The sequence below is a fragment of the Trachypithecus francoisi genome, unplaced genomic scaffold, assembly GCF_009764315.1.
Source record: "Trachypithecus francoisi isolate TF-2019V2 unplaced genomic scaffold, Tfra_2.0 Lachesis_group15, whole genome shotgun sequence".
In the NCBI taxonomy this organism is placed as follows: Eukaryota; Metazoa; Chordata; class Mammalia; order Primates; family Cercopithecidae; genus Trachypithecus; species Trachypithecus francoisi.
In genome coordinates, this window is record NW_022681460.1 from 83,528,599 (window position 1) to 83,549,727 (window position 21,129).

The 21,129-nt window shown below is 35.0% G+C and overlaps 1 protein-coding gene across 5 annotated transcripts in view; it reads right to left on the reverse strand.

The window, feature by feature from the left end:
* Positions 1-21,129, reverse strand: part of EYA4 (EYA transcriptional coactivator and phosphatase 4) — a 289,104-nt gene that overhangs the window by 44,701 nt on the left and 223,274 nt on the right. For all 5 annotated transcript variants that reach the window (XM_033235411.1, XM_033235413.1, XM_033235414.1 and 2 more), the window contains 7 exons: positions 19,704-19,770; positions 18,056-18,198; positions 17,769-17,912; positions 15,676-15,755; positions 12,304-12,469; positions 2,571-2,707; positions 753-836 (listed from right to left, as the gene is read on the reverse strand). In XM_033235411.1, coding sequence (XP_033091302.1) covers positions 753-836; positions 2,571-2,707; positions 12,304-12,469; positions 15,676-15,755; positions 17,769-17,912; positions 18,056-18,198; positions 19,704-19,770 — 821 coding nt within the window. The remainder of the gene's footprint in view (positions 1-752; positions 837-2,570; positions 2,708-12,303; positions 12,470-15,675; positions 15,756-17,768; positions 17,913-18,055; positions 18,199-19,703; positions 19,771-21,129) is intronic.

The window sequence follows — 21,129 nt, forward strand, 5'->3', positions numbered from 1 at the left end:
ACAAAAATTAGCCAGGGGTAGTGGCAGGCGCCTGTGATCCCAGCTACTTGAGAGGCTAAGGCAGGAGGATTGTTTGAGCCCGGGAGGCAGAGGTTGCAGTGAGCCAAGATCATGCCACTGCACTCCAGCCTGGGGGACAGAGTGAGATTTTGTCTAAAAAATAATAATAATAAAAATAAAATGAATAAATACATAAATAAAAGAAAAAATAAAAACGATAGCAAGAGAGAAAGGCAGGTGAGGCATGAGACCATCTATCACTAACTATGTATATGGGAGGGGGTGTTACCTCAGTTGCTGTTCATATGTGTACTCAAGTTACAGAAAAACATTCATAAATCCAAAAGATCTGTCAGACGAAAGATTACTCGCTATTGCTATACAATTGCAACAAATTAGTTCAAAAAATTTCTTAAAGCTCTTTTATTGGGGATAATATATGCTTTCATAATGTTTTAAAGTCCATTTCGATTTACGAGTTTTTTTCTAAAATAATGATATGAGACTAAGAAGCTTGGTCTGGATGTAGAAAACTCAGTCCTTTTGAAGAAATAGCAAGGAATTCGATTTATAATAAGCTTTGTTAAATTTGCCAGTTCACATTAAAGAACTATAAGACACTAGAAATACATAATTAAGAGAAGATTTCAGACTGCAATAAAAATCACTCAAAAGCATTTTTAAATGGCCCTTGATTTTAAACCAAAAAAAAAGTATAACAAGTTTTCTTGGAGTAATGTTTGATTTCTTACCTTGCCATACTTCTGTGCATAAGACCCGGTGAGCAGTGAGTGAAAAACAATGATGGTTTCATCCAAATCCCAGACAAACACACGCTGAAGACAAAAAAATAAATATCAGAAAATTAAAAAGTCCAAGGAAACAGAAATCTATTTTCAAGCAGAAAATGTCTCCCTTCCTTGTTAGAGATCATCTTGATATCATTTTATAGAAAATAATACTATTCCTTTTTTCTGTTTTTCAAATTTGCCAAATCTAACTCCTATAAAGCCTGAGGAGCAGGAATGATACAAATAATTATAAGCTTAAGAGTCAGATGTCCTTACTTGAATAAATTAATCCATACATTTACTTGTAGTTAACACCAAAAAGAGATACATTCAGACTTTATGATAGAAGCATGCTTGAAACTCTACATATTTTAAAGTTTTATACCTTAGGGATTCATAAACTTTCACAATTTATGCAAAGAATTAGATTTTAAAGAAATATTTAAAAGAATCAATGAGTAACCACTAAACAGAATTGTCAAGTATGGATCCTGGGGTCATATTAGGCCAGCAGATATGTTGGACTCCCTGGAGTTTTGAAAGATTTCAATTATGAATTAACATTTGAAAACTAGGCAATTTCCCACAAACTTCAGAGTTTTGACTGTAGCACAGCAACTAGAAGTTGTGGCCAGGCTGGCTGCCATTCCTACATGGCAGTGACAGACAGGTCCCTCAGAATGTGCCTTCACTCTGAGCTCCTCACAGTCTGCTGGGCAACTCAGCCCGGTCACACATTTATATCACCTGTCAAGTTCTTGAGGCGATGTGAACTTGCTGCTGTTGTTCAAGAAAAGGAAGTTATCTCTTATAAAGAAGCACAACGTCTGTCATTTGATTTTACAAAATCTGGAAGTTCAATTTTTTTCTTAACTGAAGTATGTGGTATATAAGAAGTAACATATTATGGTTAAGAATAGTTTCTCCTGATGTTTTATAATAAAAATCAACCTTGCTTAGTACAGAGATATCTCAAAAGAGCTCATAAATAGAAAAATGACATATGGTGAAATTTCAGATACACAAATTTTAATACATATTATTAAATGATTGAAATTTGTCCTATTTTTGGAAGATGAATTTTTCTTTCTATACAAATTACTTTTATCTTTTTAAACCTAATGACCCATTTGGACATCTTTCATTACTTTAATGCTATGAAATACAGTGCTACACAGAAAAGTATCTCACAAACAATGGCTATATTTTAAAAATTTGCCGGTGCCAATTTAGATCAAAACATGCAATGATCTCAGGCCAAGAATTTGCAGAGCCATATCATCTTTATATTGTTGTTTTAAATTTTGCTATGATAATGGATGGAATCTCAAACTTCAGAGATGTAAAATGCCTATGACAAAGTGGGTCCATTCAATTCATTATATATCTTGTTTTTTTTTTTTTTTGAGACAGAGTCTTGCTCTGTCACCCAGGCTGGAGTGCAGTGGTACGATCTCTGCTCACTGCAAGCTCCGCCTCCCGGGTTCATGCCATTCTCCTGCCTCAGTCTCTCTAGTAGCTGGGACTACAGGCGCCCACCACCATGTCCGGCTAATATTTTGTATTTTTAGTAGAAATGGGGTTCACTGTGTTAGCCAGGATGGTCTCGATCTCCTGACCTTGTGATCTGCCCGACTTGGCCTCCCAAAGTGCTGGGATTATAGGCGTGAGCATATCTTGTTTTTTAAGTTTGAAACATAATGGAACTGTAAGATAGAGAATGTATCATTCAGTGAAATAAAGCATCAAACTACAATCTTTGAGAATGAGTAGGCATACCTCCAGGTCGCTATCAGGAGGCGGGGAGGGATTATTTTTCCGGCCTCTTCCTCTGGACTTTGACCCAGAACTCCTACAGGTTCTCTCATCAAGATCTTTGATGGGTGTGGAGGGACTCTGCATGGTATCGAACTCTCCTATAGATAACATGACTTGTGTCAAGAATAGTACTTCATTATTAGATCAAGTATGAGTCTTCATTATTAATTATCTTAACAAATTCCTATATCATAAAACCTCCTTATGGCAAGAAAGAGATTTATAATCCCAAGCACACACAAGTGAGTCAGAACTTTTGTAGTTTACACAAACTCCTACTAGTTTTAATCTATGTGATCTATCAAACTTGAATGTCTTTTCTATACCATATGCCTTCAACTTCCTGTCTATACCTTCACCTATTTATCTCCATTTAGATATGTCCTCACCTCCTTTTTTGTCACAGTTCAGAGAATGAGATGTCTTCTTCTGGATCAATTCCATCCCTCCACCTGCAAACCTGACTCCCAACCCCACCTCCTAGGAAGTCACGCTTCATTAGTCAAACCCTCTCTCATCTTCCCTTAGAACTCTCCCATTTCTTGGGGTCACTGATAAGTTTAAAAGTCCTTCCCTCTGACCTGCATTTCCATCTAGATACTATTTGCTTTCATTTTCTCTTTTAAATAACACTTCTTAAAATAGTACGTACTAGTGCTATATGACAGAAATACCATGTGAGCCACAAATGTGATCTTATATAAAATTTTAAAGTTTTTTTATCAGCTATGTTAAAAAAAGTACAAAGGGATATGTAAAATTAGTATTACTTATACGTTAATTGACCTAATATATCCATGTTATCATATCAGTATGTAATCAATGTGTTAATGGACTCAATATATTCATGTTATCATATCCGTATGTAATCAATATAAAATTATCAATTATATGTTTTACATTTACTTTTTCATACTAAGTCTTTGCAATGTTGTGCAGCATTCTATGCTTAGAGCGGATCTCAATCTACACCAGCAACATTACAAGTGCTCAAGAGCCACGTGTGGCCAGTGGCTGCAGCACTGGACAGCACATCTGTCCCCACTTCCTGATATCCAATGTATCATAATCTAGCTTCAGTTCACCAAAACACGATAAAAATACTCCCGCTAAGAGTCCCCAGAAATCACCTTCTTGACAAATGCAATAGACAGACTCAGTCCTTGTCTGCCAGGATCTCTGTGCTGTGTGTGATTCTCTTAAACACCACCTCCTCGAAACTACTATTTGACAGCTGATACTGTGCCTCTCCTAGTTCTAGAATCACTCCGATCAGTCCTTCTCCATTGAGAAAACATTGGTTCCTGTACTTTTCCCATTCCTTATGAGCTAGTATGTCAGAATTCCATCGTCTGCTCACTGTCCTCACTGCACACAGTCTAGGGGATGTAACTCTCTCATGTGTTAATGACCCTATCTGTGATGACTCATACATAAACCTATACCTCCAACTAGGCCACATCCTAAGTTTAGACTTTTTATCTAATATTTCTAATATCTAATTAGACTTTTTTATCTAATATCTAATTAGACTTTTAATCTAATATTTCTGCATGTCCCATAGATAACTAAACTCTGAAATGATTAAAGCTTGTGAGAATGTATGTTAGGAGGTAGAGAGTACTGAGTAGTGGCAAACCTGTGGGAACAATTGTTAAGATAAACTAAGGCAACTGCGAGATACCATATAACAAGCTGAAGAGTCAGAATTACTACATGAGTTCAAGTATTTTATTCAATCTCTCTAAATCTCAGTTTCATAGCAGCTTTCTGGATTACTGAGGAATAAATCTGATTTATATTTAATTTGATTTAAATTATATGTATAAAGTGAAAATTTCTAAGACAGAAGGCAAACTACATTAAATTTAAATTACATGATTTTGAAACGAAAAGATATTATGGCTATCTTTTTTATCATTAAATTTAAAAATTAAAATAAAATAATCCTGAGGACAACCAAGCAGTTATTAATCTAAATAAACAAATCTGAACGAACTAAGCATCACTTTTTCTAAGAAATAGTAATTTTTACATTGCTAACCTCTAATATTTTATTTGGGAAACACTGTGCATGTCAGGACATGATCAAAAAAATATGTCTGTGCTCCAAATATTATTTGCACTTAAAATATTGCCAGCATAGTTCATTTCATAGGTCTATGTTATCACGTGGGTGACAGTAGATGGCATAGCAATAAGGTTTTTAAGTTATGGGGTTGAATATAGCCTTATCTTATAGTCAATCATGTTTCACCTTATTTGTACAGGCATTAAATTAGTCTTTAGGTGTCTGAATATACACCAACTTTTAAATAAAACAACATAAAAGTTCAATTTTTAATTATTTTTGAAACAGAATTTTCCTGAGGTCACTATATTCCACAAACCAAATGTCTGCTTTCAAATAAAATGGTGATTAAAATTAACCCTCACTTATAAAGCATGCATTTAAAAAACATTTTGGATGACATTCCATAAAACCTCTCCTTATAGTCATTATAGATCAATTTTCAGGTGTTAACTATCATAAGGCAACTTTGTTCTTGCCACAGTGCAAGAGCTGACAGAACAAAAACTTGAGAGGTCCCAGTCATGGGTGGTTGTAGGCTGAGTCCATAAAGAAGGAGTTAGCAGGAATAATTCTGCTATTCAAATGAACTGGGATCCAGCAGCTGTCACAGCAAAGAGGTGAAAAGAGCAGAAGAGGAAAGGGAAAAGACTGTGGTTATAGGATGTATCTAGGTTTCAGTAAACCTAAGTCTTTATTCCCATTGATGCTTTTCAAATTACTGAAGAATCTTAAAAGGGCTCTAACAACTTGGACACAATATGGGCAGAAGTGTTTTGATGGGGGTAAAGACAGCCTTTTAAGAAAACTATGAAAGGCAACTCTACATTTATTCACCCCTTAGTACATGGCATGCACTGTTCTTTAAAATTTTTTTTTATTGAAATACGTGTTTGGCTTCATTCACTGCTGTGAGATAATCCATATTCTAGCCTGGGACAGCAGTTGTCCTTTCCTTAATGTGGCTAGAACTTCTTCATGTATATATACTACACTGTATCTATTACAGTGTATCCATTCTGTTGCTGGGCATTTGAGTTATTCACAATTTTAGGTTACTATAAATAAAGCTGTTATATACATTCTTGTACAAGTCTTTGTGGATATAAGCTCTTAATTCCTCTTGGGTATGTATACCTGACAATGTGATTCCTGAGTCAGAAGGAAGGCATATGTTCATCTTTGACAGACACTGACCTTTTTCCAGTGTATTACTCTCTTTCCAGTGTATTAATGACCATGCTAACCCATTGCCCATTTTTATTAATTTAAAGACAGTATTAGTTTACTCTCTTATGACAATGAGAGTTTCCGTTATTCCACATTCTTGTCAATACTTGATATTGTTAGTCTTTTTAATTTTCACCATTTTGGGTGTGTGATGATATCTCACTGTAGTTTTAATTAGAATTTTCTTGATGAGTAATTATGAAGAATACTTTTTCATGTTTCTTGCTCATTTGATATCTTCTTTTTAATGAAGTAACTGTTAGATCTTTTGCCCATTAAGAAAACTAGGTTGTTTGTCTTTGTCTTATTGATTTGTCAAAGCTCTTTTTATGAAACTTTATATATATATATATATATATATATATATGTCTGTATATATATGTATGTGTGTGTATATACATGTGTGTGTGTATGTGTGTGTGTGTGACTCAAACCTTACTCGAACCAGTGAATTACGTCCTTCATTATTGTCTTTTAATAATGGAGAAACTGGAGAAGAGGTAATTAATTTATCAAAATTAAATAGCTTGTATGATGCAACACTGGTATGATTGCAGAACTCCTGCTTTAACCATTTGGTTACACTTTCTCAGGCAAACAGCAATGGACTCTTCAGGTTACCAAAAGGTCAAACCTAGATCTGCTTCTACTTATAAAAGAGTCATATAACAACCTACTCGAGAGAGAGAAAATATTTGCAAACCATACATCTGATAAAGGGTTAATATCCAAAATACATAACGAACTGAAACGACTCAATAGTAAAAAACAAATAACCCAAATAAAAAATGGGCAATGGGTTGGCATGGTCATCACTCAAAAGAAGACATAAAAATGACAACAGTTGTATGAAAAATGCTCAACATGACTCATCATCAAAGAAATGCAAATTAAAACTACAATGAGATACCACCTCACACCTGTTAAAATGGCTATTATCCAAAAGAAGAAAGATAACAAGTGTAGGAGATGCTGTGGAGGATGAAAATCTTGCACACTGCTGGTGGGGGTGTAAATTAACACAGCCATTTAGTCCGTTTTCACATGGCTATAAAGAACTACTCGAGAGTGGGTAATTTACAAAGGAAAGAGGTTTAGCTGACTCAGTTCAGCATGGCTGAGGAAGCCTCAGGAGACTTACAATCATGGCAGAAGGGGAAGGGGAAGCAAGGCACCTTATTCACAAAGTGGCAGGAAGGAGAAGGAAAGCAGAAGGAACTACCAAACATGTATAAAACTGTCAGATTTCATGAGAACTCACTCATTATCATGAGAACAGCATGGAGAAAACTGCCCCATGATTCAATTATCTCCACCTGGTCTCTCCCTTGACACATGAGGATTAGGGGGATTACAATTCAAGATGAGATTTTGGGTGGTGACACAGCCAAACCATATCAGCCATTATAGAAAACACTATGGAAGTTCCTAAAAAACAGAACTACCATACGATCCAGCTATCACACCGCTGGGTATACAGCAAAATAAATGAAATTAGTATGTTGAAGAGATATCTGCACTTTCATGTTCATTGCAGCATTATTCACAAATAGCCAAGATATGGAGTCAACCTAAGTGTTCATCAATGGATAAATGGACAAAGGAAATGTGGTATATGTACATTATGGGATACTGTTTGGCCTTAAAAAAGAAAATCCCGTCATCTGAGACAACAAGGATGAACTTAGAGAACATTATGTTAAGCGAAATAAGCTAAGCTCAGAAAGACAATTACTACATGATCTCATTTACATGCGGAGTGCAAAAATGTTGAACTCACAGAAGAAGTGAGTAAGATGTGGTTGCTAAGGGCTGTGCGGCTGGAGAGGGAGACTGGGGAGCTGTTGGTCTAAGGATATAAAACTTCAGCTAGACAAGAGGAATAAGTTCAAGATATCTATTGTACAACATGTTACTATAAGAAATAACAATGTATTGTATTTCTAAAAATCACTAAAAGAATAGATTTTTGGGGTTCTCACCACAAAATGATAAGCATGTGAGGTAATGCATATGTTAATCAGCTCAATGTAGCCATGTCACAATGTATATGTATTTCAAAACCATGGGTTATACATAAAAGTAGATACAATTTCTTTTTAAAGACTCAAACTCCTGGACTCAAGCAAGCTTCTTGCCTCAGCCTCCAGAGTAGCTGAGATTACAGGTGTCGATCATTGAGCCGATATATACACTTTTTTATTTGTCAGTTAAACAATAAATTTTTAAAAAGTCACATGGGCGTTATATAATTTCTGTGAGATGGAGGGCCAAAGAATTCACTGAAAGAACTTCACAGAAGTAAAAGAGCATGTCCTGCAAAGGCCATGCGATACATCTGGGCTCCTAGAGCAATCACCCAGGTGGAATTGTACTGACCTCTATTCCTTTTGAAGGTGCTATCCTTTCTTCTGATAAAGGGTAAAACCAGGAACTTGAGCTCAACCAGTCATTAAACATTTGTTGACACTTTTTTTAAAAGGAGAAAGCCGTTAATTCCAGTGCCTCTGCCAAATTTCACTCAGGTAATTGCACAAGGGCATAGCAATGCCACAGGTAGGGAAAATGTAAATTGGCAGTTGAATGTGGTCCTTTCTATCTAAATCCTCTTGTTAGTTTCCATTAGATGAGTTAGCACTTTGCTTCTCTTCCTTTCCTTACCTGAAATACCATGAAGTTATCAAAAGGCTGCTGTGTTCTGCCTAAGAAATTGGCTTCTTTTCAGAGAGTGAAATGATCTTACTATATCCTTTACTTTTCTGGAGCCCTTGTTAGGTTCAATTAGCTAATGTATTGTAATGTTTGTCAAAGTCTCAGGGTAAAACACAATATTGTTATACAAGACTAACTGTATTTGATTTTAAAGATGTTTAAAATATTTGAAAAGGAGGAGCTATAAAAATATTTCTCATCTTCATGTGCGAATCTGTCCTCAAACTTTCTTAATACAAATAAAAATATGATACACCCAATATAAATTTTACATTAAAGAAGACCTTTGGAAAGATAATGAAGTAAAATGTCTGTTCGTAATCTGCATGGTAGTGTTTCTTTAAATCCACTGTCAAACTACCTAATAAGGTAAATTAAATAATGGAATGCTATTTGCAATTTCCAAATAACATCAGTCATTACAAAATTGCCCTAGGCTTTTCTTGACCCAATACTATACATGATTGAATAATTATCCTTTAATCAGTATAGTAATGAATAACTGTACCTTCTAAGTTTTGGATATTTAGATCCCACTTTATTTCATTAGACTTATCTCTAAATCAGAACAACCAGCTGTCTCTTACTGAACATAAGGTATGTTTTCATTATAAAAGTAGAATTCAACAGTGACTGTTCTATGAAAAACTGTGGGTTTCATTTTGGGTTTCTACTTTAAGTCCAAAATGCAGAACCAGTCAATGGGAAATACTTTTCTTGCCCTTGAACTAAATACATCAGATTCCATCAATAATAAAGAAAAATTCCATAGTTATAAACTTGTTTGCTTTTTGGCTGTATGCCAGATCTAAAAAGGCAAAATTAAACTTAAAACGACATTGACTGAAGGTCTGAGGTCATAGAATTCTTTAAAGATCCAGACATGTGTTGTTACAATTCTGGCTGAGAGAATAATATAGTTATAAGCAGAATTAATTCCTTCTTTAAATTCAACAGACAGTCTAATAAAATATGAAAATGATGTCAAACCGTATTTCTTGGCCTTAGCAACCAATGGAGGCCTGATGAAATTGCAGCATTCTGATAGTGAAAGTCAGAATTCCATATGTGAATGTGTCACATCCACAGTCACATACTCGGACTATCTACCTGCCTGTATTTAATATATTTAATATGAATAAACAGCTATTTTCAATACTGATTATTCTAATAAGGAAAGTAACCATCTGTGTTTTTCCTGCAGAGAAGCTTTCTTGTGATTATATGGAAATTGGACCAAAAGCAACATTTTACACAAAGCTCTACATAGCATATACCGTATCTGAGTACACAAATGGGTTTCATTCTTGGTAGCTGTAGTCTAGCAATTTAACAAAACACCCTGCTGGTCTTGTCCGTCATTCAGTCTCTGATATCTTGATGAATAAATATATCTGTGATTTCATTTTTAAATACTCGCCCTACCTTGTTTTCCCCACACATTCATCACTGAGAAAAACCTTCCAATATCTCCCTTCCTAAAGTAACTGCTTGTTAAGCAAGGAATTCTGAAATCATTCTTTGAATGAAAGAAGATCTTTGATGTGATGCAAGTATTGACCCAAAGAGGATCATGACAGATTTGGAACATGTGATTTGGGCTGGGGCTTAATAAGTAAGGCTCCTAGGGCACAAAATTTAAGAACGAGTTCCACCTTACATTTTTTGCTCTGGGTGCTTCACTGACCTCACCCTAATCCTGGCCTTGCAAGAGGTACAGATACCCAGGGAGGCTAAGGCTAGCTGAAAAATTCAAAACAGAGAGCCCCAAAGGGACAAGGACCAGAAATTCAAAGAGGCTGTGTACTCACAGGTAGGAGGATATAAAAGGAAGGTAAGGGGAAAGAAACTAAAATGTAGGGGCATCAAAGACAAGCTGCATCTACTAGACAATTATTCCTTGGACCCATAGGTAAAGATTATATTCTGAACAGGGAACTACAAATCATGAGTGTTATCATTTCATCAATTCATGATATAAACATATCTTGGCTGTTGCTTAAAATATCAGTTTCATTTTTACTTTATGTCCAAATTAGTTTACTTGTTAATATCTCCCATATGACCTACCATTTTCCCTTTCTCACTATTGTAATTACTTGCTTGATCCTTGTCTTGCTTGTTAAATGGAAGCTAAAGGTGTGCAAAGAGCTCATTCACTGCTGAAATACCAGTTTCTAGCACAGTGCTGATACTTACTATGCACTCAATAAACAATCGTTTAATGGCATTGAGTCATCTTGGCCCCACTGGTCCAGTTAAAAAGAGTGTTTTACAGTATTGTGACCATGTTTCCCTATTTTCCCTCCCATCCAAAGCTAAGTAAAAAAGAAGTAGAGATGAATTTGGATCTTGCAAATAACCAAAGGCAGAAAAATATACTTGAACAAATTATTGATATTTTAAAAATTTCTTAACCTCATTTTTCTTAGTGACTTTTGAGAGTTCTTTATATATTTCTATAATTCCTTTATCAGTATGTGTATTATAAATATTTTCTCCAAATCTATAGCTTGTCTTTTTATTCTTATAACAGTGTCTTTTGAAGAGCAAAAGTTCTTTACAATTTTTTGAAATCTAATTTTATCTATTCTTTTCTGGTATGAATTGTGTTTTTAATGTCATATCTATAAAATCTTTATGTAGCCCAGGGTCACAAAGATTTTCACCATTTTTTCTTCTAGAAGTTTTATAGTTTTAGCTTTTTAGATGTAGGCTTACAATCCATTTTGAGTTAATTTTTGTATACAAGTTGAGATTCTTTCCTCTTTTGCATACAGATGTCCAATTGTTCCAGCACCGTTTGTTTAAAAAGACTGGCCTTTGTATCCTGATTCAAAAATCTGCTTTCTAGCATAAATATGCATCTGTTTCTGGACTCTCCATTGTGTTTCATTGCTGGATGTGTCTATCCATTTGCATTCTCTTGATTACTGTACATTATAAGTCTTTAAATCAGGTTATCTGAGTCTTTCTTCAAACTTTGTTCTTATTTTTAAAAATAGTTTTGACTATTCGAATTCATCCACCTTTCCTTGTGATTTTAGAACCATCTCAATAATTTCTCCAAAAAGTCCTGGAACTTTTCTTAGGATTATGCTGAGTCTCTGTTAAATTTGCTTTTAACTTTAAATACTTCAGCTGTGTCAAATTATGTGTAGCAAATGCAATGTGAATACCGCAAGTTTCAGATAATGAAACACACAATGGATTTTAAATACACACTGATCACACAAAGACATTAAACTACCTACCACTGATTCTACAAATCCCAGGAATGTAGGAAATGTTCACTGGCTAGAGCTACTGACAACTTACAAAGGTGAAGGGCTTATGCAGTCTCTTTAGCATAAAGGAAATAATATCAGTCATACTCAAGGAAGATAATATTACAACTTTGTTGCAAGCTCTTCACAAAACGAATAATGAGTCTGGTAAAAGCACCATATTCATATGTACACCATCATTTAGAGATTAAAATCACCTATCTGTCCCATATCTAAAAGAAGGATCTTCTGGAATGCCAGAAGAGCCTCACCTTATACAGTCATGCTACCACAGATTAAACATCAGAACAATTATCTGGGAGCTTTCAGCCATGTTTTCGGAATGTCCACTTTCTCCATTTTACTAGATACTGCAAAACCTATAAAAGTATTTCACCTGGGTGAAGATCTGTACCTGGTTGGTTAGTCAGTCCTGGGAGAGATTCCTGCAACTGGTAAGTAGAGGTTGAAGAGGGTGTGCCATCGGCTGTGTTATTTGATGTCATATATGCTCCATACGTTGATGCTGAATAATACTGTGCATACTGGTTTTGGCCAAAGGCTGTATAGGATGGATAATCCTGAAACAATAATTGAGATGTGTGTGTTTGAAAGAGAAATTACTCTTTAATACTCTCCAAAGAAAACCAGTCATTACAGTAACTGAAAGATTACTGAAAGTCTTTAGTGAACTTTTCAATTATTTAGTTTCCCTCCTTTGTTACAGAGATAAACGAAAGCACTGAATCAACACCCTTGACCTGCTTTTTATTAAAAAATTTTAAGAACCTTAAAATGATGATAATCACCCTTCAAAATCCTTTTACATAGTAGGATGATGAGTAAGGAATTGTTGTGATAATTGGTGTTTAATATATCTAGCATGTGTCAGCCCAAAACATTATCGGTGATGACAAATCCTTGGTCATCATCGATAACATTAAGATCCCCTGATGAAATGTGTTCCAAAGGAAACAAAGATCCACATTTGATGTGGTTTCCAAAAAATAAAAGAAATAATCTTTATAAGTAAATATGCATACTATCATAAAGGATCAGGTAATATGGCAGAAAACTAAAATTCTATTAGTCTGAAAATTTCAAGATCCAATGTTTCCCACTACCACTTGTGAGCCAAGAACAAAAACCTCATCATATCTAAACAAAGTTCCTAGCAATATCTCTCAAAGTAAAACAGTGATAGTAGACGTTTACACAGTGCTTACTCTGTATCAAGACACTGTTCTAAGGGCTCAAATATATTTATTCATTTAATCCTCATAATCTCTTATGTGGTCTTAATACTATATTCATTTTACATCGAAGGGGACTAAGGCACAGAGTGGTTAAGTGATTTGCACAAGGTCACACAGCTAGTAAGTTTCAGAGCTAGATTTGAACCCAGAGTGCCTAAGTCAAACACCTGTGCTGAAGCGCTCTGTTAGCCTATTAATTCCTGCAGAAGAAGATGAGGTTACATACTGGAAAGGTCAGGCTATTCCCCACTGGGGAATATAATGTCTTTTCATATTCAAACATATCTCAAAGATCTCCCTTTCTTTTCATTTCCACTGTCGTCCCCCTTGTCCAAGCTACCTTTTCTTCCTATTGCAGGCAATGTATTCATTTTTAAATTTATCTCCTCTTTCCATTTTTGACTTTCTCCAAAGACCTTGGTGGCAGAGTTATCTTCTCAAAACATAAATTAAATGATGTAATTTTCTTGCTCAAAATCTTATCATAGCCTCCCACTGGGTTTGGAACAGAATCCAAATTCCTTATTGTAAACCACCAGGCCTTACGTGAGTAGGCCCCCACCTATCTCTGCAAATGTGTTTCCGCACTTGCCCCTCATGCACTAACTAAACTCCAGCCTTTTTTTTTTTTTTTTTTTTGAGTTCAGTGACACACCAAGTCTTCCATCCATCGGGGATTTGGTACACGCTGCTTTCTTTGCCTCAAACACCACTGCCCTTCTTCACCTAACTCTTAGAAGTCTTGGCCTAAATGTGGTTTCCATAGAGAAGCCTTATATAAAACCTCCCCTATTCAAAATTATACTTCAGTTGATGTTTTAACAGAGCCTGTTCTCTTTCTAAATCTGTACTTGTGTGTTTACTGGTTTATTGTCTGTTTGTCCCAGTAGGCTGTAAGCTCCATGAGGCAGGAATCAGATCTGATCCACTCCGGCCCCACCTTCGTGTACCCCAGTTACAGACCAATTCCTAACACTTAATGGGCACTCAATAGGTATTAGCCAAAACAACAAACTGGTGCTCAGGCATGGTCCCAAATACAGATTACATTTTATATTGTGATCCATTGTATTTAAATCTTCACAGATTTTCAGATCTGTTTTATGATTAACTGTTTTTAAAGAAATGGTTTTTTCTTTACAAATCTTTTCTTAATCCTTCCAAATAGAGGCAGAGTAATTTTTCCCTTATAGTACAACTCTGCCTAGTGTATATTTTTGTTATTATATTCACTATATCTCACCCTCTGTCCATCTTATTTTCATATTTGTTTCTTTCGGAGGACTGAATCCTTCTAAAGAGCAGGGAACAATGACTTACCAGTTTTGAATCTTCAATCCTTAGCCAAAAATCTAACACATAGCAAGTACTCAATAAATGCTTGTTGGACCAATAAATAAACGTGTAAAATCAAGTTACAAAAAAATTCTCAATTAAAAAAATAAAATACATATACTGGCTCTGATGTTTAGTGTTTTAAGATATCGTTTTTCTAACTAATGCTAAATTACAGTTTAATCCTATCAAAAATATTATTTCACACTATTTTAATGATCAAAATTTCCTTTCTGCCTTTTGTTATATCAATAAAACTAAAATAAAGCAAGTTATAAAATCCCTTCAGTAAATCAAAAAGTAAGCACTTGTACAGTAACTTACATTTTAGAACATATAAATGTCTAGCAATTATACTAAAGTAAAATACTGCACTGCCAGACCAGAAGTCAGCCACTCTTCAATCTCAACTACTTCGAATGTGGCTGAAAATAAAAAAATACGGACAAAAGATTTGGAAGTGTCAACATAAATCACGAATTCATCTCACTCTGAGCTGATTCACTCATTTAGGGACATTCACTCTTGCTTCATGCATAATTCTAACATGTTAGATTTTAAAACTCACAAAAATATTAAGAAAACATAATTAGAAGGAGGACTAAAGACTACCAAAGGCAGGCACGGTGACAAAAGCAAAAAGCTGCAGCTGTCAGGAAAGTGGGAATCAAACATTGAAAGTATTCATAAAACTAAAAAATAGAAAAATTATTTAAAAGCCAACAGTAGTCTTTGAGGCATTTTGTTTAGTAACAAAGGACACTTTTTAAGACTGAAAATGTTATATAGCCTGTAGCATAATCCTATAACTGATTTTAATCAATTAATACTGATTCAACCAATTAATACTCATTATAATAACTGCTTTATCAAGAAAAATAAAATTGTTTTTAGTAGTATTTTAAGATAACAGAAAATATCCAATACATTTTGTAATTCCATGCCAAATGATTAAAACAACTACAGTATAAATGTTTAAAACACAAATGTTTAACAATAAAAAAATCTAAAATAGCCAGAATAATACATATTCCAAGAATTCTAGATAGGTAACATTTTTACTATCCTGAAATGTTATAATAATTTTTAAATAAAGAAACCTTATCCTGGGAGGGTACACACATATATGGCAACCCAAGTACTCTTCAAAAATCTGAAATACATATAAAAAGCATAAACACAAAAAGCTACTATACCTGTTGTGAACCACTGAAATTCGTTGAATTGGAAACTGAATTATTTGCATAAATAGTAGATGACGGTGCAAAACTAGAACCTAGTGGTAAAAAACAAACTGCATTTTAAAAGTATTCCTTGTAAAATGATAAAAATATTTCATTTCGCAGAATTCTGTAAGAGAAACACTTTGAAATTCGTCACGAAGACAGTGAAATTTGAAGTTGAGACATTTATACAGAAAATAGGCTTAGCTCTCTCCCTCTTGTAACAGCTGGTAAACCCTTTCCTGTTGAATCTGTTGAGGTAAACAGAAGCACATGGGAACAGTCTTCATAAGGAGTGAGGCTAACATCCAAGGGTTAAGAATCTAGAAGTGCAGGGGTACGCAAATGATAAAATCTTACACAGACTAAGACTGCCTCCAGGAAACTACTGGAACTTTCAAATCATATCAACTGCATTTACATACAAAAAAAAATCACTTGAGTTCAACATTTGTACAGGGTTTTTAGCGTGGGAAAGAAACATACAGCAACTCCCTGTACTTTTGTTCCCTTTGTCTTTTCTTTAGAACAAAAATAGCTGTGAATTAGGGTTCAGACTCAAGGGAGAACTGTTTATACTACACAAATCTAGAGTTTGAGGGCCTTCTAAAACTTTACTGCAAGGTCTGACATTTAATGATTTCTCAAATCAGGGCAAAAACAAGTGAGCTGCCAATTATAGGTTTCGTAAAAAAAAAAAAAAGTCCTTATGAAATGTGCTTGTCAAAAACTAAAATGAAAGGCTATTGAGGTAGCTGATTACTTGTTTTATCAATGTGTTTTGACTAGTCATGTATTATGTAATCAGTGCCATTGAGCTGACCTGGAATAGCCAATATGAAAGTGTTTGAAAAAAATAAAAATACTGTCTGTCACACGGCTAACTGAAGCTATATGAATTTTTGAGGCTACAGCATGCATTCAAATATGTTTTGACCTACATTCTAGGGAAAAAGAGCACTGCTATTCCAGCTGAACATATCTGAATAATTATTTCATTTGAATCAACTGACCAAAATGTCATACCAGTTGGTTCAAATATGTTAATATAGCCCCAAATTTGTGATTTTCAGTACAGACAAAATGACAGATAGTAACCAGCTTTTAAAATTTTTACTATGTCACTAAAATTCTTTTGGCAACTATTGCATTAAGATACAACATGGCTAGGCGTGGTGGCTCATGCCTGTAATCCCAGCACTTTGGGAGGCCATGGCGGGCGGGTCACCTGAGATCAGGAGTTCGAGACCAGCCTGATCAACATAGTGAAACCCTGTCTCTACTAAAAATACAAAAATTAGCCAGGCATAGTGGTGCACACCTGTAATCCCAGCTCTCAGGAGGCTGAGGCAGGAGAATCGCTTGAACCTGGGAGGCAGAAGTTGCAAGTTAGCTGAGATGGCGCCATTGCACTCCAGCCTGGACAACAGAGCCAGACTCCATATCAAAAAAACAAAGAACAACAATAAAAAGATAAAACACAATTTTAATAGGAGTCTAAAATTAAAAGAAATGTAATGATCCTATATGCCTATATGGAGGATTGGAGAGTAACTATTATGTAATAGTCCTGTTAAGCAACATATTATCAATAGGAGAGAGGAATTTTAGGAATGAACAAAAAATCCTCAATTGGTCAATGATAAATGGAACTTAGAAAAGAGCTAATTCAAGTTTAAGTATAATCAAAACAGCATTACGTACTTCAGAAATACTGAAAAGAAAATACTGGTTTGTGCTACAGATCTTTTAAATCGCTTAAGTAGATGCCAAACGTGTGGCTGACCTGGTGTCTGGCTTGGGAGTTGCTTTGCTTGGACTTGGTTTCCTGCTGATGTTACTCAGCTTAAACTTAAGTATTTAAGTTTGGTATAGGTCCTGTTTCCTGATGTATACTCAACCATTTCATCATGTTTCTGTCTAGTTATCTGTCTTTCTTTAGAAATTGTGTGAGCTGTGATAAAGCTTAAAACTGTCTTCATGATCAGATATTCCTAGTCTGAAGCCAGTGAGTCTCACTCAAAGAATGAGTTCTCCCAAAACATGTTTCATGTTTAGCTACTTACCCGGCATTTGGTAAGAATAAGGTGTCTGGCCCGGCTGTGGGGTAGAAAACCCTGGGCTGTAACTGAGGCAGCCACTCTGTAACGGGGACTGAGTTTGGGAAAGTCCACTCTCTGTCTTGATGGCTGGCAACATCACACCCAAATCTGTTCAGAAAAATGATTGTGCAAACCATTTAATTAGTAAGATGATTTTCCTTCTAAAGTGTAACCTACAATAGAATACAAAACTACCAGCCAGCAGGATCACCTGCCTATAACCAAAGGAGAAGACAGAAGATGTAAAATACCGTAAGTGGGCAGGCTGTAGGGCTGTCCTGTCTGTGAGTAGGCTGTGTAGACGGCTGGCTGCTGCATCCCCGAATACTGAGTCTGGCCTGCATATGCAGACATTGTTTGAGCTGCTGGTGTAGAAAGAATGTGTGGATAGGGCCTAAATATCAGAAAAATAGCATTACTGTGGCAACAAAGACTGTGTATTAATTTAGACAGCCTAGATTCAGTGAAACCCTATAATATCCAGGACGTAATCCTCTTTATCCGTAATGTTAACAATATAGGAAAAAACAACAGTCTGAACGTCAGGAGTTCAGGCTCTGCTACAAGCCAGTCTAGTGATCATACCCAAATGATTTAAACTCCCTACGTCTATACCACATCTGTAAAAGCAGAAATTTGATTTAGATATTATACCTAGTGTCTCTTCCAGGTCTATAATTCTTGCTCATATCTGAAATCGCACTCCAGTTAATATGTAGATGAGGAAAATGGAGCACACGCTAGCTTTATTAATATGCTCATGAGCAAATTCACATTCACCATGAGTGACTTAATGCTATGCAAAGACTATGAAAGTCTATTTAAAAGCCGTACTAAGAATTCGCTCCCAAGAATTGGAAATTTAAAAAAAGAAAAAGAAAGGCAGGAAGTTTCAAAAATAAAAATAAAAAAAGGAACATCATTCATTTCATCATGCCACATTTTACATCATGTTCTCCATTGGATATCCAACCTCCAGTCTATATGTACGTAAAGGCAGACATTCTAGATGCTGCAGAAAATAACATACTATATTTAAATGTGTATGTATCAGCAATACACAATCTTGGCACGTCTGGCTGATTCCAAACCAATTCAGATATATGCCTAATATAGTTAAACTTCAGAAATATCTACGACTGTCCTCAATAAAGTGACTATATTAGTTATAAAAAACAATAAAGCATATTCTCCAAAACTATGTTTATTAGAACTGGAAATCCAACAAAAGAATTTCAATGATGGAATTAATTATGAAGTGTTGACATTTAGATAAAATGTAATCTCTTTAGATTTTTTAACCAGCCAGCATTTTTGAATTTGAATTAAAATGCAATGTATTCTAATTTGAGCTTGATATTTTTCTCAAGATATATATAAATATTCAAGGGAATTATCAAGACAAACGTGGGTGTCTCTATTTCATATTTGTACAGGATATTTATCTATATATTTAATCTATCCAAGTATTATCCAGCTAACTGTAATACATGTATAGACATAAATGTTTGCCAATTTAAAGTTGTCAAATTGTGCGAATAAAGATTAATAAAGATAATGCTGGAAAAAAATTCTTTTTTTTTTTTTTTTTTTTTTTTTTTGAGACGGAGTCTCGCTCTGCCGCCCAGGCTGGAGTGCAGTGGCCGGATCTCAGCTCACTGCAAGCTCCGCCTCCGGGTTCACGCCATTCTCCTGCCTCAGCCTCCCGAGTAGCTGGGACTACAGGCGCCCGCCACGTCGCCCGGCTAGTTTTTTGGTATTTTTAGTAGAGACGGGGTTTCACCATGTTAGCCAGGATGGTCTCGATCTTCTGACCTCGTGATCCGCCCGTCTCGGCCTCCAAAGTGCTGGGATGGAAAAAAATTCTAATAAAACAGAAAGAATCTACTGACCACTTACTTGGAAGGATACAGCTGTGGGGAATACTGATGTGCTGATCTGGGGCTGTAGCCACTACTTGTAATTACTGTAAGACACAAAAATACCAGTGCACCAAAGGTTGCTTCATAAATACGTTTCACTGGAGTGTACATAACAAATTTGAAGAAATTACCGTGTTAAACACGTTTCCAAAAATTCATTTTCTAAAAAGAAACAGCTGCCTAAACATTTTCTCCTAATTAAACTGCTTTGAGTTTTGTGCGAAAAGCATGATATAAACATTTGTCTCACAAATCATTCCCTCTATCACTCTTCCACTCCATTTTCTCAAATCATTAGTATGCTCTTATATATTAATATGCTATGAATAAATATCTTTGATTACAGGGTAATTAAGCTTTATAATATAAAAGTAAATTTTTAAAATTTGCAAACTTTACATTTTAAAATGCCAAATATGATGGCAATATGTACATATCGCTCTTCTTCCATATTTGTTCTAATTGAAATACAATACAAAATAAGAAGAGTGTGATGTTCCAAACTTCTTTTTCTAACAGTACAATACGATTGTATTCTATTTCCTCTCATTTTACCCATCAGATGAACAATTAAAAATGCAGTCTAAAACATTCCAGTAATAATTAAAGAGAGCATAGGTGATTTCTTTAAAACATAATCACAAAATGCAGTAGCAATTATATTTACAAATAAACTTTGAACTATTAGAGATAATACTTTTCTGAGAAGAACTTAAAGGTGAAAGTCAGGTCCTATTAACAGTTCATCCAAACATGGAGCCCCAAACTGGAATATATCCAAAAGCTTGGAAGTTTCTCTTTCCTTTAACTATCTGCCTTGACTAAGACAGATGTTTTGCAAATATATGGACTCTAAAGTGTGAGCCAGTTCCCTTAGAGCCAATCCACACTGCGTGAGCACACAGAGTATCTGTATTGGGCCATCTGCTGTTCATTCACTTTTCAAAAAGATTAAAGCAGTACACAATGCAGTGCTGGAATTAGTTTAGTCTAATCAATCATAGTTATACTTCAAAGTACTATGTCCTTTCTAAGTTGTTCATAATAATTCTGGAGCTAAACTTTTAGAATTGTAAAAGTGACAAATAGGTTTAGGTTGCTAACTATTTTATGAAACATGATATATTTCTATATATATCACAAGTACCCTTGTGATGTGCTTCACAAACACATAAAATTTAATGTGTTTAAAATGCTATTTTGCCTATAAGCTCTGAATATGGAAAGAATATTTTCATTTTCATAGCAATAATACAGTAAGTATATTTTTAAGAATATTAGTCAATTTTGAAAATCATCAAATTTGACTAAAGGTGTTACTTCTAAATATTTTCAGCAACCCAAACTTAACTGAATTTGATATGTATCGAAAATAAATTGAACCAATAAACTATTAATTTTCT